This window comes from Polistes canadensis, unplaced genomic scaffold (assembly GCF_001313835.1).
Source record: "Polistes canadensis isolate GaletaPanama2010 unplaced genomic scaffold, ASM131383v1 scaffold_20, whole genome shotgun sequence".
In the NCBI taxonomy this organism is placed as follows: Eukaryota; Metazoa; Arthropoda; class Insecta; order Hymenoptera; family Vespidae; genus Polistes; species Polistes canadensis.
This window is the reverse complement of record NW_014569567.1, coordinates 987,882-1,006,905: the sequence shown is the minus strand read 5'-3', so window position 1 is coordinate 1,006,905 and position 19,024 is coordinate 987,882. Positions and strand designations below refer to the sequence as shown.

Below are 19,024 nucleotides of genomic sequence, written 5' to 3'. Positions count from 1 at the left end.
CTTTGAACTGTGAACACACAGATGATATGTACAAAAAAAAATATATGTCAAAATAATTGTAACGTTATTATTTCTCTTTGATATTTGTTTTTTCTCTTTCAGTGCCACCACATTCGCCTAACATTATCGACGAACATGGAAATCCTGTATCGAAAGTAACCGGACCATACGAAGAAGGTGGCGATATGAAGTTAACATGCCTAGTCTCAGGAGGTAGGTTATATTATACATTTTTCCCTTCTATGTTGGTATATCGTAATGCAGGAAAAGTAAAAAGTAACGATAGGAAAATAACGCAATACGATCGACCGTTTTTATCGCGTTTGCGTCTTATTAAAGGTTTATCTTTTTTTTTTCTTTTTTTCAAAGCCCTTTAGAGAAAATTTGATCCATTAAGATAAATCTTTGAAGAAAAAAAAAAAAAAGTAGGCGAAACGGAAGAAGCCTGGTGGTCGTAGAGCACGCACCCCTATTCCCTCCCCCCTCCCCAACCCGTTACGATCATCCCTCTTTGGCTTTGCTTCACTCATTTTATCTTCTTTTGGCTCTGCTCTGGTTTTTACCTCATTCTGGCTTTAGTTTACCCCTATTATATTTTAATATCTGAGCGAGCGTTACGTCGACGAAGGCAATAACGATAATGAATTTATTTTTATTACCTCGTATGAACGTCGCCTAAAAGAGACACGTCGAATTTATACGACAAAGCTTGGATGAGTTCTTCTTCTTTTTTTACTTCTTCTTCTTCTTCTTCTCCTTCTTCCTCCTCCTCCTCTGCTTAGCCACCAAGTTTTACTCTGCTTCTTTTTTTTTCCACACTGTTCTTTGAGTTTTCCCCAACTCCATTTTTGCATTGTCACTGAAACAGCGAAAATGGATCCATGGAAAAAGATAATGAGGCCGTAGACGTACGACCCTTCGACCTTCCCGTTCTTCCTGTCTTCGTTACGACCAACCCTCCCTATATTCATCCTTGAGAATTTGTTCTTTCTCACGCAACGATTATTATAAATTATGAGTTAACGAACACCCCATTCCCTTATCACTCTCTCTCTCTCTTTTTTATTCGCTCGAGTAACTTTCATTTTTAATTCTTATTTTCAATGAATTATTTCAATAATATAATAACCAACTTTCTATTATATTTAAAAGTGTCAAATACCTAATAAATGTAATATAGATTTTTAATAAAACCATTTGATTATTATTTTTCAGGTCGTCCAGAACCGACGGTTAAATGGTGGCGAGGTGAAACCTTATTAGATTCGAAAGACATGTCAGGAGAGTTTCCAAGCCTTCGTCGAAATACTTTGATCGTGACCGATCTCTCTCGAGCTGATCTACACGCTGTCTTCACCTGTCAGGCTTCCAACAATAACATCAGTCAACCTGAATCTGTCTCGGTCGCGATCGAAATGCATCGTGAGTAAATTCAACCGTTTTCTTTTAGCCTTTTATTCGTTTTTCTTTAGACAACGTTACTAAAGACAAACTTCTCTCTCTCTCTCTCTCTCTCTCTCTCTTTCGTATCTTCTTAGAAACCAGCTTGGGTTTCATTATCTCACGAATCCAAATTATACGACACTTCTTGCATCTGCATACATATGTATGCGAATGGAGGAGCTTGTTAAGGAGACACGTATTTTGCCCAACCCGCTTGAATCCTATTCCACCTTTCTTTTTAAAGAGTCACTGCTGCTGCTGCTGCTCCTTCTTCTTTCTTTCTTTCTTTCTTTCCTTCCTTCCTTCCTTCCTTCCTTCCTTCCTTCCTTCCTTCCTTCCTTCCTTCCTTCCTTCTTTCCTTCCTTCCTTCCTTCCTTCCTTCCTTCCTTCCTTCCTTCCTTCCTTCCTTCCTTCCTTCCTTTCTCTCTTTCACTTTTTCGCATATGAAATATTAGGATATTTTATAAATTTACATGATTACGCGGGATCTCTACCACCACTCTCTTTCATTTGAAACATTCATGTTGCTAATTTAGACGCTTTTCGCCAAAAGAAATACCCACTCGCGTTATTCCAATTGCCATTTCAAATGATTTTCCTCGTTCCATCTTGTAAAAGATGGTGGTAGAGTTTGGCTTAACTCCCGAGGGAACTTCAACGGGACCGGTTGAAACGTAAGTAAGAAACAGAAAAGGACGGAACTATACTATAGCGAGAAAATAAGAAAACGAATGGTAAACAAAATAAAACAGAAGGAAAATGAACAAGAAAAAAAAGAAAAAAAAAGAAAGAAAAGAGAGAGAGAGAGAGAGAGCATTTTCGTTGGCCAGTGTCGTTTGTTTCTTCGAGTTTAACAAGCTCCAGCTGAAAGTGACTTTTCTTTTTACTTTTTCTTTCATTTCCCCCCCCCCCCACGCTTTTACCTTACTCTCTTTTCCTTCATACTACCATCTCGTTGAGACAGACCTTCTTCTCTTCTTTTCTCTTCTCTTCTCTTTTCGGATGAGAATGCGTTTACGAATAGAGTCAAAGAGAAAAATCTGCGTTGTTAAGCAAACGAAGCTGGAACCTGGCCTAAGAAAAAGTATTTTAAGTTGGACGTAACCGCGAACGCAAACCGCGCTTCCCTTATTCTTTCGTCCTCAGTCAACCAACCAACCACCACCACCACCACCACCCAAGTTCCAACCCTCCAACCTACCCCTTTTCTTTAGTTTTTTTCTTCTTCATGTTTTTCTTATTTTCATTTTTTTTTATTCCTATTCGTTTTCTTCTTATTCTTATTCTTCTTATTATTATTATTATTCTTTTTCTTCTTCTTTTATTTCTTATTTTCTTCTTTCTTTTTACTTCAACTTTGTCAGAATACCCGAGCGATCGAACGAAAAAACTTGGCCGAAGAAAATGCGAAGAGAGAAACCTTTTCTGTTGTTCTAAGAAAAGAAATACGAAAGATGCTAGTAGTATAAATTCTTTCGAAATATATTACGCTCGAGCAAGTTTCTTCCTCTCTCCGAATAAGAAAGTAAATTTTCTTCTAAAGGTTCATACTCTATAATCGATCGAACTCGAGCGAATTTATTTGCCATGCATATTTATTGTTTGGCCAAATCATTTGGCTCTTTTCGTAAGATTTCGAAAGATTTTATGAATACCAAATAGTAGTCGTATACTTACGTTACATTAATATTTACCGACATAAAACTTGGAAATACAAAATATAGTAGCAACCAAAAAAAAGCAACAGGAAACGTAATTATAAATGAACGAAACGAAAAGAAACGAAAATTCTAAACAAGTCTGGTAAGAACAATGAGTTATTTGTTGGAAAAGGACTAGACGTTAGGAAAAAACAAGCTGCGAAAATTAAAAAAAAAAAAAAAAAAAGAAACAAAATGAAAAAACAAAAATGCGTAATTTTTGTTAATAATAATACTAAGCAAGTAAAAGGCTCGCGCGCACAAGCTATGTCTTAAAGATATCCTAGATTTTTATTAAATTCCACTGAAAAGTCTGAAGAATGAGAACGATCTGAAGACATGCCAGAAGTTACGTCACTACCAGCTTTCTTTTTTTCCTTTCTTTCCTTTTTCTACGTCTTCTTTTTTACTATTGTCTGAAATATGAGAATATCTTTAAGCGGAAATGTCGACTGGCAACTCGAGAACTCCCATTATAAATTTAATAGAGAAATAGCGACGCGAGAAGGAATGCACTAGCATGAAATTTTTACAAATATACGACAAAAAATTGTTGAGAAATTAAAAAAGAATAAGAAAATAATAATATTTATTCGTAATATATCGTTCGAGAAGAAATGGATCGAATAATGTCCGTAATTATGGTGTTAGATACCCCAATATGAAGTCGGCATAACTAAATTTAAAAAGTCGCAGAAATTTATTTCATTAATATTATTAATAATATACTTTTTAACAATATTATAACTATGAGAGTTATGATATATAAAAATCATATCATATTTAAAAATTGACTATAAATGAGTTCTAATAAATTAAGATAATGCGAAAGGATATTATTAAAATGAGATTTAAAAGATAGATCAGAAGATAATATAATACCTAGATATTTTTAATAGAATCTCTAGCGAACAATGAGGAATTTATAAACTAATTAAAAGGCAAAATTTGAGCAAAATTAACAAATTCTAAACGATTCCAAATTAATTTGGCAACAATACACGTATAGTACGTTTCTAAATTAATGAGAATAAAAAAGAAGACAACATAAAATGTATACTCACGGTCGTTAAAATATTTGTTCGGATAAAACGGGAAAGTTTGAAAAAATCTGAACTAAATCATTAAATGAAAACATAGAAAAAATATTACAGTTACTTATATTATAAAATAAATCATAAAATCGATTCGTCGAATTATTTTATTTATTTACTTCGCTGTCATAAATACCATTGGCACGATATTAATGGTTTTCATAAAAGTGAATAAATTCATTTGATTTATATATCTTTCTCAATTCGATCTCCAAATAAAAAAAAAAAAAAAAAAAAAAAAAAAAAAACGTGTGTAGCCTCCCACACAGTCAATTATGTTCATTTTTTTTCTCAATGCATACTTATTTACACATTACCTCGTTAGATTCACGTTAGCGTTTNAGTTACTTATATTATAAAATAAATCATAAAATCGATTCGTCGAATTATTTTATTTATTTACTTCGCTGTCATAAATACCATTGGCACGATATTAAATGCTAAAATAAAAATGAAATCGTTAATCAAATTGGTTCAACGGTATCTTTAAATCTTCAAAAAAAAAAAAAAAAAAAAGAAAAATGAACGTGTGTAGCCTCCCACACAGTCAATTATGTTCATTTTTTTTCTCAATGCATACTTATTTACACATTACCTCGTTAGATTCACGTTAGCGTTTTACATTTTCATATATTAATAAATGAAATTCCAACATCAGTCTCTGAGTATTTTTCCGTACTGCAATATCTTCCTCGCGTAAATACATAAATATACATCAATATGCGTGTGTTTGTTTTCTTTTTTTATGCAGTAGCAGCAAACTATTGTAGAGTATATGCTGCGACGATCGATTCAAAGATATCAAACGTTTGAACGATCCAATCTACTTTTTAGATACGGGTTTAAACGTATGCGTATAAATATGCGGATATTTAGTGAGCATAAAAATGAAAAAAGAAATAAAAAAAAAACAAAACATGCAAGTAAATATACCGATCAAACGATAATAAAAGTGTACTTGTCTTAAGCCCGGATGGTACGCGTTAAAAAGAAGACACATAGATTGGATTGTAAAAGTGTTAACGTGTTAACAAAAATAACAATAATACATACGCTTACCTATACCAATATGATTCGGACTATCTCCGTGACGTTTACAATAATGGGGTACTAGGAGTAAAATAAATATTTGCACGATTAGAGCACGATGATAGATAAAATAGAAAAGTCCTACGAAATGACGTGAAATAGAAAAAATGTAAAAGAAACTGACTAATTGTAAAAGGAACAAAAAAAAGAAAAAGAAAAAAAAAGAAAAAAAAAAAAGGCATAGCACGAAAGTAACTAAACGCGATAAATCGTGTGAAAATAATTTTCCACCTTTCTCGTAGTCACTTTTCTATCCTCGAGTAGATTTACATAAAAGCCCGTAGCGTAACACCTTAAAACACGTATCGTCGTAAAAATATCTACATAAGTCCGATGCTAAAAAGGTTGGCTTGCGCAAAGTGTTTCTTAGAAGGAACGCCCGAAGATAATTACACGCTTGGATCATAAGCCGTTGGAAAACACGCCGAAGCAACCCGAAGAGCTTATTTTTCTTTTTATATCCAATTATTTTTAAACTCCCTCGCAAACTATCCGAGTCGTTTTCCCTTACAAACGATAAAACACAGGTCACGAGAATAGATAAAATAATAAAAATCATAATAATGTATTATATACGTCGGAGATGGGGGGAAGGGAGAGGGAGGTGGAGAGGTAAAAAATCGAGTAACACGAAAAAGATTGAAGAACGAGGAAATAGAAAAATAGATAAAGAAATAATGTAATCACAACTGCATTATTCGATATTCGAATGTTAATCGCGATCGAAATCGAAATAAAATGGAAAAAAAGTAAACGGATGTATATCACGAAATAATAATAAATATAACTTAAAGAGATAAAATAAAAATAAAAATAGAAGATGGAGTAAGAGGAAGAGTTAGTTCGCTACTTACTTTCCTCGTTTGAAATAATGGAGAAAATAAGTATACCTTATCGACGTAGATCCATAAGTACGTATTTTCAAGATATTATGGTCGGGGAGGCGTCCTCTTAGTTTCTTCAGTTTTATCGTTCAAAACCAAAGAAACTCGGTTCGCGATATGCCGCTTCAAATCTTTTTCCTTGCACTTTGACCTCTCTTTCTTTCTCTCTCTCTCTCATACGGAGAGAAGAAGTCCAATCTACGAACAGATCCGTACGAAAGTATCAGAGAGAGAGAGAGAGAGAGAGAGAGAGAGAGAGAAATGTTCACTCGTCTTTGGCTCGAACCACCCTGCCGTCTCTTCCTTCCTTCCTTCCTTCCTCCCACCCTCTCGGATTCCGCAAAGGATTAAACCTCATAAATTCCACGAAGCACTCAGTAGAATTATCGGTATGCCGCCTTACATTCGCCTCCGCATCCGCCTCTCTTCCTTCGCCCGAAGCTGTTGCCTTTTACGAACGACTCCGACAAACGAGAACGATTTCTACGCGACTTTATACTCCTCCTCCTCTCCCTCACCCTCTTCCTCTTCCTCCTCATCTTCCTTCTCCTTTTTCTTCTTCTTCTTCTTCTTCTTCTACCAACTCTGTCATTCCTTTTGCTATCACTACAACTACTACTGAAACTAAAAAGAAGAAAAAAGTAAGACAAGTACAAAAGCGAACGAATCTTACGGATAAACAACGTTTTCTCCTCGAAACTTACGTGCTGAATTTTCCTCCCTAAAATTCTCCTTCCCCCGCCTTCCGCCCCCTTTTCATTCTCTTTTTTCTCATACTGAACATACTTGCGATGTATGATTAACAACAAATCGTAGTTACATTCATGTAATATAAAATGAAATTCGAAATTATGAACTCGTGATATGAGTTCGAAAGTAAAACGACGTGTTCTCTCATACAGAAAACACGAACAAATTAACCGTTCCATTGATTCGTGAACGATCGAACTACGACCGGGTGAGAGTGGTAATGTTGCCAAATAAATTATCGAAAGCTCTGCGATTGACGATGGCGAAAATAACGCGGTTAATCGCGGATCATTATTATCGTACGGTTCATCGAATCTTCGCCGCAACGTATCCATGTGTGCTATCATACGCGTGTATGCATGTATGTATGTATGTATGTATGCATGTATTATTATGCTCGCGAATTTTATTTCATCGCGTTGTCGCATTTACCGAAGGTATGCTCTTTTTATTTTTTATTTTGCTATTTTTGTTTTCTTTTTATTATTTTTAACGACACAATATTTTTCCTATAAGCAGAATAATGTTAATTGAAAGAAAATGCGAACTCGACTAACTGACGTACGCGTATGTAAGTCATTAAATGAAATTAAAGGATCATAATGAATATATATATGTACATTTTAAGATAAAATTTTTCAAACGTTATTAAATTTTTCATTAAATTTACATTTTTTAATTACATTAAATGTGTTAAAATATATATATATATATATATATATTTTAACACATTTAATGTAATTAAAAAATGTAAATTTAATGAAAAATTTAATAACGTTTGAAAAATTTTATCNGCATTACGTTATAAAATTGTATGCATTATAATTACACTTTTTTATTACTAAAAAATAAAAAAAAAGAATAATAAAAAATAAATAGCTCCTAGGTATACGTGACTATATATATATATTCTACCATATATTTCTTTTTTTTTTCTCAATGATATAAGTCCGTTATTATATTTATATTAAAGAAATATAAATCCGGGGTAAATATCTTGAACGACCTACAATCTCTGTACGGTAAATTCGAGAGAGAAAAAGGTACGGTGGATGGTAGAGGTAAACGTACCACCACGTGGTTTATGTAATTTCACTCTTGAGAGAGGCTGGTCAAAGGATGAGAGAAACGGTACCGTACGCGAGGGAAAAGAAAAGAAACGAGAACGTGGTTAGAAGAGAAAGAGAAGAAAGAGGAAGAGGAGGAGGAGGAATGGGTACGCACGACCAACCTTGGGATTGAATTCGCGCACACTCGTCCACCACTATGCCTATATACGTATATGAAAGAAACGAACCCTCTAAGAAGAGCAAGCAAGAGAAACCTGGGGTTATTGAGCGTCTACCTAATCGAGCCTGACTAATTAGAAGGCCGTTGGCTTCTAATGGATTCGGTCGTTGAAATTAGACAACGGTCCTGGGTCAAAAAGTAAGCATACACGGTGGATTTTAACGAAACGAGAAAAGTGCGAAAGTAGGATAAATGAATAAGAAAGAGAAAGAGAGATAAGAGAAAGTGGTGTGAGAAATAGATAAAAAGAACTCGTTAAAGGCCAAGAGTCAGTTGGTTGGTTGGTCGGTCGGTCGGTCGGTCGTTCGTTTGGCAATTTTATTTTGACCTCGGCAATTCGGTTAAGTCGTAGGGACGAAAGAGACAAGTACGGTTATCGAAAGTACGACCCTACAAACTCTGAGATGTCTTACGGAGCGTTAATCGAATCAATCGACTAGCTAGCCCCGTTTGTCGATTCATCGATGTCTTTGTCAAGTTGGTAGTTCGAAATCGAAGGTAAGCTTTCCCCGTAGACTCCTTGACGCGATGGTCGAAAAGTACTTTGCTTAAGGAAGGAATTGAAAATCATAAGACCCTCGGGGGATGAGAGAATGGAAGAAGAAAGACCGTTTTCTCCGACTGGTTCTTTGGAGAATATCGATTCATGAAGAAAGAAAAGAAGGGAAAAAAAAACGAAGTACTTCCTACTCGAAGCTCGGAGAGAAGAAAGGAAAGAGAAAGAGAAATAGAAAGAGAAAGAAATATAGAAGCCATAGGTACGTGTAACAAGTAGACAAGAAAAAATGAAGAGCGTGAAAGAAGGGGATGATGAGTGATAAAGGGGGTTGAGGGGGAGGGAGATGAGAGGAAGAGAGATAAAGAAGTTGGAAGTAGGGAAGGAATGACTCGCGATGGTAGTTAAAGGTGCAAGGAGCTCTGTGTAACGAGGAAAAGAGAGAATGAGAGAGCTTCGGGCTGCGGTATATCTGCATGCTTGGGGACGAGTCACGCAATGACGTGAACGACGTCGACAAGGACGACAACGACGACTACAACGACGTCGACAACAAGCTAAAGCTCCCGATGCTGCTACTACTGCTGCTGCTGCTGCTGCTGTTGCAGCTGTTGTTGCTGCTGTGTTACGAGGAAGACGAGCTATGACGAGGGGTGAGAAGAGACTGTGAACTGAGGGGACAGCTAAAAGAAAGGGTACCGGAAGAAGACGGAAAGGGTGAGCAAGAGACATGGACCCTCGAGCTGCAGGGCTTGATTGTGTACCGGAGACAGTGCTTTTGAGTGCGGCAGGAGAACCCTCTCAGACTACCATCGGAGTCGAGTGAGTCTCCTGTGACCCCCACAACGAGACTGTGTCGACTGTGCGACTACCTGCTGCTACATATAAGCCTTCATCTCTCTCTCTCTTTCTCTTTCTCTTTCTCTCGCTTTCCTTCTGTTTCCTTCTCTTTCCTTCTCTGTTTCTCTTTCTCTTTCTCTTTCTTTACGTAAACATATACATATGCAAGCATTACGTACTAACAACTACATTTCTATTCTCCATCCTATTCGACCTTTCGTTTGTGTTTATATTCTAGCGTATAGGAGCTTTCCATCAACAAATGTTTCTCGCCTCAATCTCCTCCTTCTCTCTCTCTCTCTAAACGTTGTCCTTCTATTCAAGGAGCTTCCATGAATGCAAATTAAGAAATAAATTAACACTATCGTTTGCGATGAGAAACGAAAGCCTTGTATCGTGTTTATTCGTTATAACATTCTTCTACTATTCTCCTCCTCCTCATCCTCCCTATCGTGTCTCACACTAATCGTTCATGTACTCGTTTATTCGTAACACGATCCTCCTCCTCCTTCTCTTTCTCCTCCTCCTCCTCCTCCTTTTGTAGTCCAATCCCATTGATTTTTCAATATACCGAATGCTTTTAGCGTAACGATATCGACGAAAATTCGTTCGATTATGGTATCGATCTCGATTCCCTATATCCGCATCTTTTAATGAAAGATACTTGCATCCCTTTTAAATTTATTACAACTGGTATCGTAAATTTATTGCGTTTAAAATCCCAATACGGTATTACATTTGAAACCTCACTTTTGAACGTATGCGCGTGTTCGGTGTATACTTTTAATATAACTTTACGTTTTAACGTAGAAACGTATGTAATATAATTAAGTATGTATTTTTTAATTATCATCTCAAACAAAAATTTCAAATTCGGTAAGAATTAATTTAAAAAAATTTTTGGCTAAATTTTTAATAATGTTTATTTACTATCTCTAACAATTATTATTATTATTATTATTTTTATTTTTATTATTATAGAACGAACACGCGGGAAAAAAATCACGTATATTTAGATTAAAAGATGGTCGGATTACGGAATAACTTTTATCGTAAAAGAAGAATGAGATGCGTGAGTAGAAAGTAGAAAAGAATATAAAGTACTACTCGTATATGTAAAATGATGTTGCTTTTTTTCCCTTGTTTTCTTTTACCCAACTATTCCTTAATCCCCTCTTTTGTTAGTATCGCAAAGTTTTCGTCATTCGAAATCTACGCGTTTTTGTAATGTACATTGTTTTTAATTAACGTTACTGAATATCTAAAAAAAAAAAAAGAAGTAAAGAATTACGCAGAATAACAAACAAATTAATGCCCATGCAATTTGTTTAAAAGTTCTAACAAATATATAAAGCCAAATTGTTTGTTTTATCATGAGAAATGTAAAGAACGATGTTACGATGTGAGTTGTGGTAAAAAAAACATTAACTATTAATTAAATAATCTCAAAATTTTGTTTCTTCTTTTTCTTTCTTTTTCCCGACGACCAAACTTTAAATAATTAACAACAAAAATTATTTTATTCTTTCCCTTGTATATTATTCTTTTGCGAATACAAAGAAAGCATAACAATGTATGAATAAAAGAGGAAACAAAAATAGGAAAAAAAAAAAGGAAAGAATGAAAGAAAGAAAGAAAGAAAGAAAGAAAGAAAGAAAGAGAGAGCAACTGCGTTGGTCTAGATTTACCATAAAATCAAACGTGCCGTTGGTAGATAGATGGATAAAGTTGGTAGGTATTTCTAATTTGCAATAGCAATAACTTTATCCTCGGCAGCTCGTTCGTTATTCCGCATGCGATCGTCCTCTCTTTACTCCTCACTTGTCTCACCGGTCTTTAAACCATTTTTACTTTCCTCCATGGATCTCTCGTTAGATTTTGTTTTGTTTTGTTTCATTCGATCGTTTTGTCCCTCTTTTCTCCGTCCTCTCCGTTTCTTTTTTTCCCTCTCGCACGAACTCATCGGGATTCTATCGAATCCATTCCCAATTTTGCCCCGGAGGAACAGGAGTTTTTGACATAGACCGTTTTGTTTGTGGATAATTTCACGTTGACTCTGGTTTTTTTCTTTTTTTCTTTTTCTTTTTTCTCGTGAAAACGTTTCAATTAAAACTTCTTCTTTTTGTTGTCAGAAAGGTGACACTGCCGATCATAAGAATAAATTTTATATCCACAGGGATTGCGTATTATCGTCGTATTAGTTTCGAGAAAGAACAAACAAAAAAAAAAAAAAGAATAAACTTATTTTATTGTTATCCTATACAGAACGGAAGTGAGAAGAAAAGAAAAGAAAAAAACAACAACCTGAATTATCCTTTTCCGCGAATTTGTACAGTAGTTATGGATTCAAAGTTTTAAGTTTCTAAAGAAACCATACATTGACGGTATCATCTATCGAACATCCATTATAACAACCTACCTATATACATGCATATATCTATCCGGTGACCAACATGAAGACTTTAATGGACGCCTACGCATATTTTTCTCCGTCGTTCTAACCCCATTCATCATCGATGTCCAAGCAAAGAGAGTACTGAAAATAAATGTAGGTATAGGTACCTTGTACCAACGCGTTATTATTCAATCAACCATCGATCAATCGAACTTTTCTAGTAAACTTTTAATGACGCGTTATTCCACGATCCTACAGGTAGTTCATAGCTATTCAATTTTAGTCGAGAAAGACGTTCGCATTGATGCTACACGTTACCTACTTTAAATATTTTTCGATATTATATATATATATTTGTATTATAGTCATCGTCGAATGGCGTCAAATGATAAATCTATTGAAACTTACAAAATTCAAGCACTACTAAAAGGATTTTATCGAATTATTTTCGTAATACAAATCGAATGTTTCATCGCGTACGTGTATTTATATGGATTGCAAAATTACCCGATTAAATATGCTTACAATTAAGTAGAAAAATAAGAGAAAGAGAAAGACTCTTTATATATATTAAATATTTATTATTATTATTATTATTATATATTATATATTAATTCGAATCTCTTCTATTTTATCATTTCGTATCATTCAAATGAATTGATTAAATGTTTCAAAAGATATTTTATACAATCCTAGGATATATCCTAGTTTTGTTATTATATATTATATATAATAACAAAATATATAATATAATAAATATATAATATAATAAATATATATCCTATTTTAGTTATCCGAAACTAATTATATCCTGAAGACTATAATTACTCTATAAATGAAACCATACAAAAACTGTATTCCCATGAAACAGACAGACGCGAAATGATTAATATTTATGTCTAACACACCTATATTTCTTACACATAGAAATACCAATTACAATTGTGTAATATGCGCGCGCGATGTTATGACGAACAAAGTCATAGGAAGTAGATTAAGGGAACGGACTCGAGAAGATGGAAGCTGTCAACGTAGGATAGAAAAAGACCAGCACCAACTACGGAGGAGAGGACGAAATAGTGGAAAATTTTTCATTGGTGTCAAAAGTTCGGAGTCCTGAAAGTTTAATTCCGAGTTCTCTTCTACCACGTTTCACCTTTCACTCCCCCGCTTACCCCCACCCCCTCCCCACCCCGCTCACTCTCTCTTTATTTGTCTCTTTCCTTGATCTTTCTCTCTTTCTCATCCTTCTCTATCGCGCGAGCCTCAACGTTGCTTGAATGGAAAATCCTTCTTTTCTCTCTGTCTGTCTTCTTTCGTAGAATTACCACCTCTTCCAGGCCCCTCCCTCCGCCCCCCCCCCCAAAAGAGTACGTACTTTTTCACCCTTCTCACGCCCCGTCACGGAAAAAGACGTTCCTTTTTCCGTTCTGTTTGCGATTAAATTCGATGGAAAACCCACCCGATAGTAGAAGTCAATTCGCCTACGCTGAAAAGAAAAGAAAAAAAAAAAAAAGAGAAGGAGAAAAAAAAAATAAAATAAAAGGAAGAAAAAAAACTTTGCCAAACTTACTATACCGTATCCATCGTTCTACATGTATACATACCCCCCCCCCCAAAATCCCCCAAAACCCTCACCCCACCCGTCGTACCTTTATTTTATTCATAACGTTATCAATCTTGATCCTTAGCAAATATTTCTTTATTAGTTATATGCACTAGAGTAACGCGCGTGAATTTGTTCATCGTCATACGTCACGTTCGTCGTAGTCCGTAGTCGGTAGTCGTCGTTGCGAAAAAAGTTGGTTGGAAAAATTGACGTTAAAGTGTAACGAATAACAAATTCGATAATCTTTGCTATATAGTAACGAAAAACTCTCGCAGCATTCTTTTCTCAATGTTATGTGAAACGAGAGTACCTGCCGACCGGGATGTTTTTGCGGCGATACGTCACGCTTGTTTGCCGTCTACCACCGGATGCTGGGGTGTGTTACTCGTTTAAAACGCATTAACGGAGAAAACGAAGTTTCAAGTTCGGCAAGTTCTAGGCGCCCGGAGAGAGAGTTAGGGGGGAGGGGGAGGATGGGTCTCTTTTATACTATACTTTTTCTTACATCACACTTGCTTTTCGATCATCGCGCGTTGAAATATTTTATATTTAAGAGGATAACTTTATATATATATATATATATATCACGATTATCGATTATATTTCTCTTAAATATTATTTTCAGTGAGACCTCTCAGCGTGAATATACTTAGCAACGAGCAAACAACAATCAGCGCCGATAGAAAATACAACATCAGTTGTATAACTGTCGGTTCAAGGCCACCGGCTAAATTATACTGGTACTTGGACGGGGAAAAGATGGAGAACTATACGGAAAAGGTGAGCCTCTTTTTTTTTTTCTTTTTCTCTTTTTTTTTTTTTTCCTTTTTCTATCATTTTATCTCCTTTTATTTTTTGTATCTTTCAACACTCTAAAACGAACCAACATTTTCGAATTATTAGCCTTCGCCACCCTCCCCACTACCCCTACGTATCCTTGAGACTAGTAGGTAGGTACCCTTTCATTTTTATTTCACATCAAAACCTGGCATAGTAGTATATAGGATATATGTAGAAGAGTAGAAAACGAAGCGAGTAAAGAGAGCCCACGTTTTGGCGTAAAACATTTCCGAGCCGTGAAAGAAAGGTTACGACCCACATCCAACGGGCTCGTCATCATTTTCTCCTTACGAACGTTCCGGACGGTAGTACTAGGGAGAATGGGGAGGGTGGGTGGTAGATAGAGGAAGAGAGGGGGGGGGAGCCAAATGCGAGAAAGGGGAAGTTCGAATATAGGGCCAAAGTTCGAATGTGCGAAGGCAGGGGCGAGGGTGGGGGCGAGGGTTCGCGTACACGATCGTTTCTGAAAGAAAAAAAACATCGGGGCCAAAAAACAAGATCGGTCGACGAACACGAAGGAAACATGAATTCCACCCTCGATCGTTCTTCGCGAAATCACAGACATTAGCGGTCGGGTATCGGTATTTGCATCGTCGCCATTAAGGGTTCCCTACAACACGCCATGTTGCAATTACCGCGGATAGAAACGATGTTTTCGCGATCTATCCTCCTCCATTTGTCTTCTTCTTCTTCTTCTTTCCTATTGCTAGGGTAGTAACGTTACCTCAAAAGCCGAAACAGTTCTTTGATCGTGGCATACTTAAATAAATAGAAAAATACAAAAAAAAAAAAGACAAACCGTCACACAGAAAAATTAAAACACAACGTATCATTTATTAAAGTAACGCAACGTAAACGAGATCGGTGTGAACGAGATCTGTTGGAATTTGTTGTTTCGCTCTTATTTTCATTTTAACAAAATGTTAAGAACTTCGAATTGAATATAACGCAGGTTAACAACACAACGGCAACATACGCGTTGACTCGAGCCGTGCCAGTAAAGCCTCATAATATCCAAGTGTAGGGGAACAAGTTGATAGCGACAGCGAGTTATACTGATGGCACACGTTCACCATCGATAGTGAGCTAGAACGAAACGTGGCCGCATAGTTGGCAGCAACGCCAGGTGATTCGACTTTCTCGATTTATGGCCGGTCGTACGCGCGAATTTCGCTTCAATTTCATCCTGAAATTCCTATCGCGCGAGTTGTTGTAAAACCTCGATTCGGTTCGATAGATGCCGGAGATCGAGTTCGATCGATAAGTTTTCACTTCCGTGAAAACGCGCATGCGTTAGTTCCTTCGTAAGTTCGTATCTTCGTTCGTTCGTTCGTTCGTTTGTTCGTTCGGTTGTTCGTTCTTTCGAGTGATTTGTAAGAAAGACAACAACAAAATCGATATATCCTTTAAATAGATTTCAATCGCGAATATAATCACCTACCCGACTCTTTTTTATAATATTTTTCTCTTTCTTCTTTTATTTTTCTTTTGATTTTTCTATTCCTGTTATATCTGAACGATTACTCTTCTCCAATTAGAAAAAAAAATAAAAAGCTCGGAAGTTTAGTCGACCTAGGCAGGATGATGGGCTTTCCTTCCGTGAAAATTATTCGCAAGTGGGCGAATGATAAACGCCCTACTACCTAGGCCAACTTCGTCCGGTCATTAAGACTTATCGTCGGATTAACGCTCCCGTTTTATAAGCCGTGTAAAGTCCGATCCTAGCTTCCTTCTTCGTAACGTTATCTTTAGTTAAGTAATTATTCGACTTTGTTCGTGCGTATGTCAACGTATAATCTCATCTCTACAACCCTTTCTTACCTTACATTCTTTTTCTTTCTTTCCTTTGATTTTTTTTCTTTTCTTTTCTTTTCTTTTCTTGTTCTCAACCCTTCTTGTTACCTGCTAACCTTTTTTAAAGATCATTAATACGACCTCGATTACGCTTAATACTTTCGCGACTAATGAAATCTTTTTTATTTGAGTACAGCAGACGATTTTTCAAAAGTCCTATAACAGAGTATACCGCAATGTTCTACTATTTAATCCCTTGCTAACAAATAACGTACCTATACGTGGGAGTTTGACGGGAATCATCAACGTAACTTCGATTAACTCATACACAAGTCCGGTATATTCATTTATTACAAAGTTAAATTAATATTTAATAAACAATGAGATAATTAATTAGTAAATATATTTTAGCGGCATACTGTTTCTATATTATTTAACAACCTCAAATTACAATCAATATTGACACTGGTAGACAAACTTGTGCGCAAAAAGGTTAAATGAGTATAAATATATCAGAATATTATTTTATCGCGTCGCGCTTGTGTAATTGTTAATTGTTTAAGATTAACGAAATAAATTAATAATTGCGAACGTTTATTAAACAAAATATATAGACGAATGGTATTTTAAATAACCTAAGGTTAAGAAATATCGTGTTACCAATCATACAAATGTAAAATGATGGTCAAATCGAATGAACGTACATTTATTGAATATTTTTATTACAAACAAAAACAATATTCCTATCTCAATCCAGGTATCAACCGATGGGAACATGACGAGTTCCGTGTTCACTTTCAAACCTACTCTCTTCGATCACAACAAAGTGTTGACCTGCAGAGCGGAGAATAATAAAGTTAGCGGTGGATACGCCGAGGATACCTTGAAACTCAACATTTATTGTAAGTATTACCGACACAAATGCGAATCTTATCATAAAACAAAAAAAAAAAAAAAAAATATTCTCATCGTTGGGCGAGGACATTAGATGCGCGAGAATTAAAAAGAAAAAGAAAAAGGAAAGAAGGAGAAAAAAGAAAAAGAAAAAAAAACGAAAGAAAGAAATGGAAAAAAAAAATAGCGAACGAGAGGGATATTTTTCATATACTAATGGATGCGAGTAGTACGCTCGGGACAAACTCACAGCAAAGCAACCTGGCATTGCAAAAATCCGTGTTTGCGTTCGTTCGGTCGACGTTTCGTCCGAGATCCATGTCTCTCTCTCTTTCTCTACGTATCTCTACATACTTTACATATATATATATATCTATATCTATATCTATATTTATATATATACATATATAGATCATATATATGTATATATGTATATACGTATATACCATAACTACAGGACAGTTCTATCCACGTAGGATAGGTACGTTCATTCGTTCGTTCGTTCGTTCGTTCGTACGCACGCATAGACGCAAAATGTATCTATCTAGATATCAACGAGGTAAACGAGTTAAAAGCGTGCATGGCAGCTCGAAACGGGGTCGTCGATATAGATTACGTCGAGCTAACGGGAATGTAATCGCAATAACGAGACGTCAACGAGAACCCGAAATGGGAATGGCCGAGCTCTACAACTCGATGCGCTTCGATTTATTCGAGAACTTGTCGCGATTCGTCGCGATATATACCAAGATCACTACTAGGTTCGCTACAAGTAATGACGTATTCGAATATCTCTGTCTGTCATTCACTTTATCTCGCGATATCATTCGTTTATTCACGAAGAGATGAGATATTTTCTATTTTAACGGGAACATAAATCCTCGAACTTTACGTTTTTTTAATGAAGCATTCATACCCGTGCAATATAGCGATTAAAAGGATATACCATTTAATCTAACGCACCTAATTATTCGACATTTTTGTTTTATATTCATTCGTAATATTATTAGATTAACACACATTGACATTTTTATTTATAATATAAAAAAGATAATCTTTCTTTTTTTATCGATTGTTACGATGACGGATAATGTTACGTGTATAAAATAATATCGAAGAAATAATTATATAAAGAGAAATTCTAATCGAATAGTAAATATTTCAAAAGATTATAATTTCTATTACGAGATATATATATATATATATAACGAAAAGTTAACAATAAATTTATTTATAAAATTGTCCGAGAGAGAGAGAGATAAAATTTAAATAAAATTTTACAAATGAATTTAAATCGAATGAATAATAAAACATACTGGAAATGAACTATTTTAGTTAATATTTAAAATTGTCCTTATTCTATCAAACGAATTTCTATATTAAATATTCATTCTATAATAATAATAATAACAATAATAATATCCATAATTAACGAAGATATTGGTATCTTCGTAACAGAATCGCATAGCACGAAATTTAACCCAATTCGATGGAGTACTGTTCTATTTCAGTTTGCCTTGTAATTCTCGAGAATATACAATATATACCTTTACTTCGAATGGAAACCTGTAAGCAGCTTAAGACAATAACATTGACGAGAATTGATTTTTTTCTTTCAGTCGTTCCTATCTTACGGTTGGGGCTTGGTTCCAACATGAATCCCGACGACATAGAGGAAGGCGATGATGTCTACTTTGAATGTAAGGTTCGTGCGAATCCCTGGGCTTACAAAGTCGTCTGGAAGCACAACGTAAGTCGATCCCACAGGAATTTGTTTCTATCCTCTCGTATTTCCACCGTCATATAAGTAAATAATAAATACACACGTATCAGAGTTATGCATGCACGAATAGGCACCAACTGTTTCTCTCTCTCTCTTTTTCTTTCTCTTACTCTCTCTTTTCCT

The 19,024-nt window shown here is 35.4% G+C and overlaps 1 protein-coding gene across 2 annotated transcripts in view; it reads left to right on the top strand.

Moving 5' to 3' along the window:
- Positions 1-19,024, top strand: part of LOC106793892 (hemicentin-1-like) — a 193,356-nt gene that overhangs the window by 164,297 nt on the left and 10,035 nt on the right. For both annotated transcript variants that reach the window (XM_014761169.1, XM_014761168.1), the window contains exons 4-8: positions 103-213; positions 1,216-1,422; positions 14,216-14,370; positions 16,982-17,126; positions 18,738-18,868. In XM_014761169.1, the coding sequence (XP_014616655.1) occupies positions 103-213; positions 1,216-1,422; positions 14,216-14,370; positions 16,982-17,126; positions 18,738-18,868 (749 nt within the window). The remainder of the gene's footprint in view (positions 1-102; positions 214-1,215; positions 1,423-14,215; positions 14,371-16,981; positions 17,127-18,737; positions 18,869-19,024) is intronic.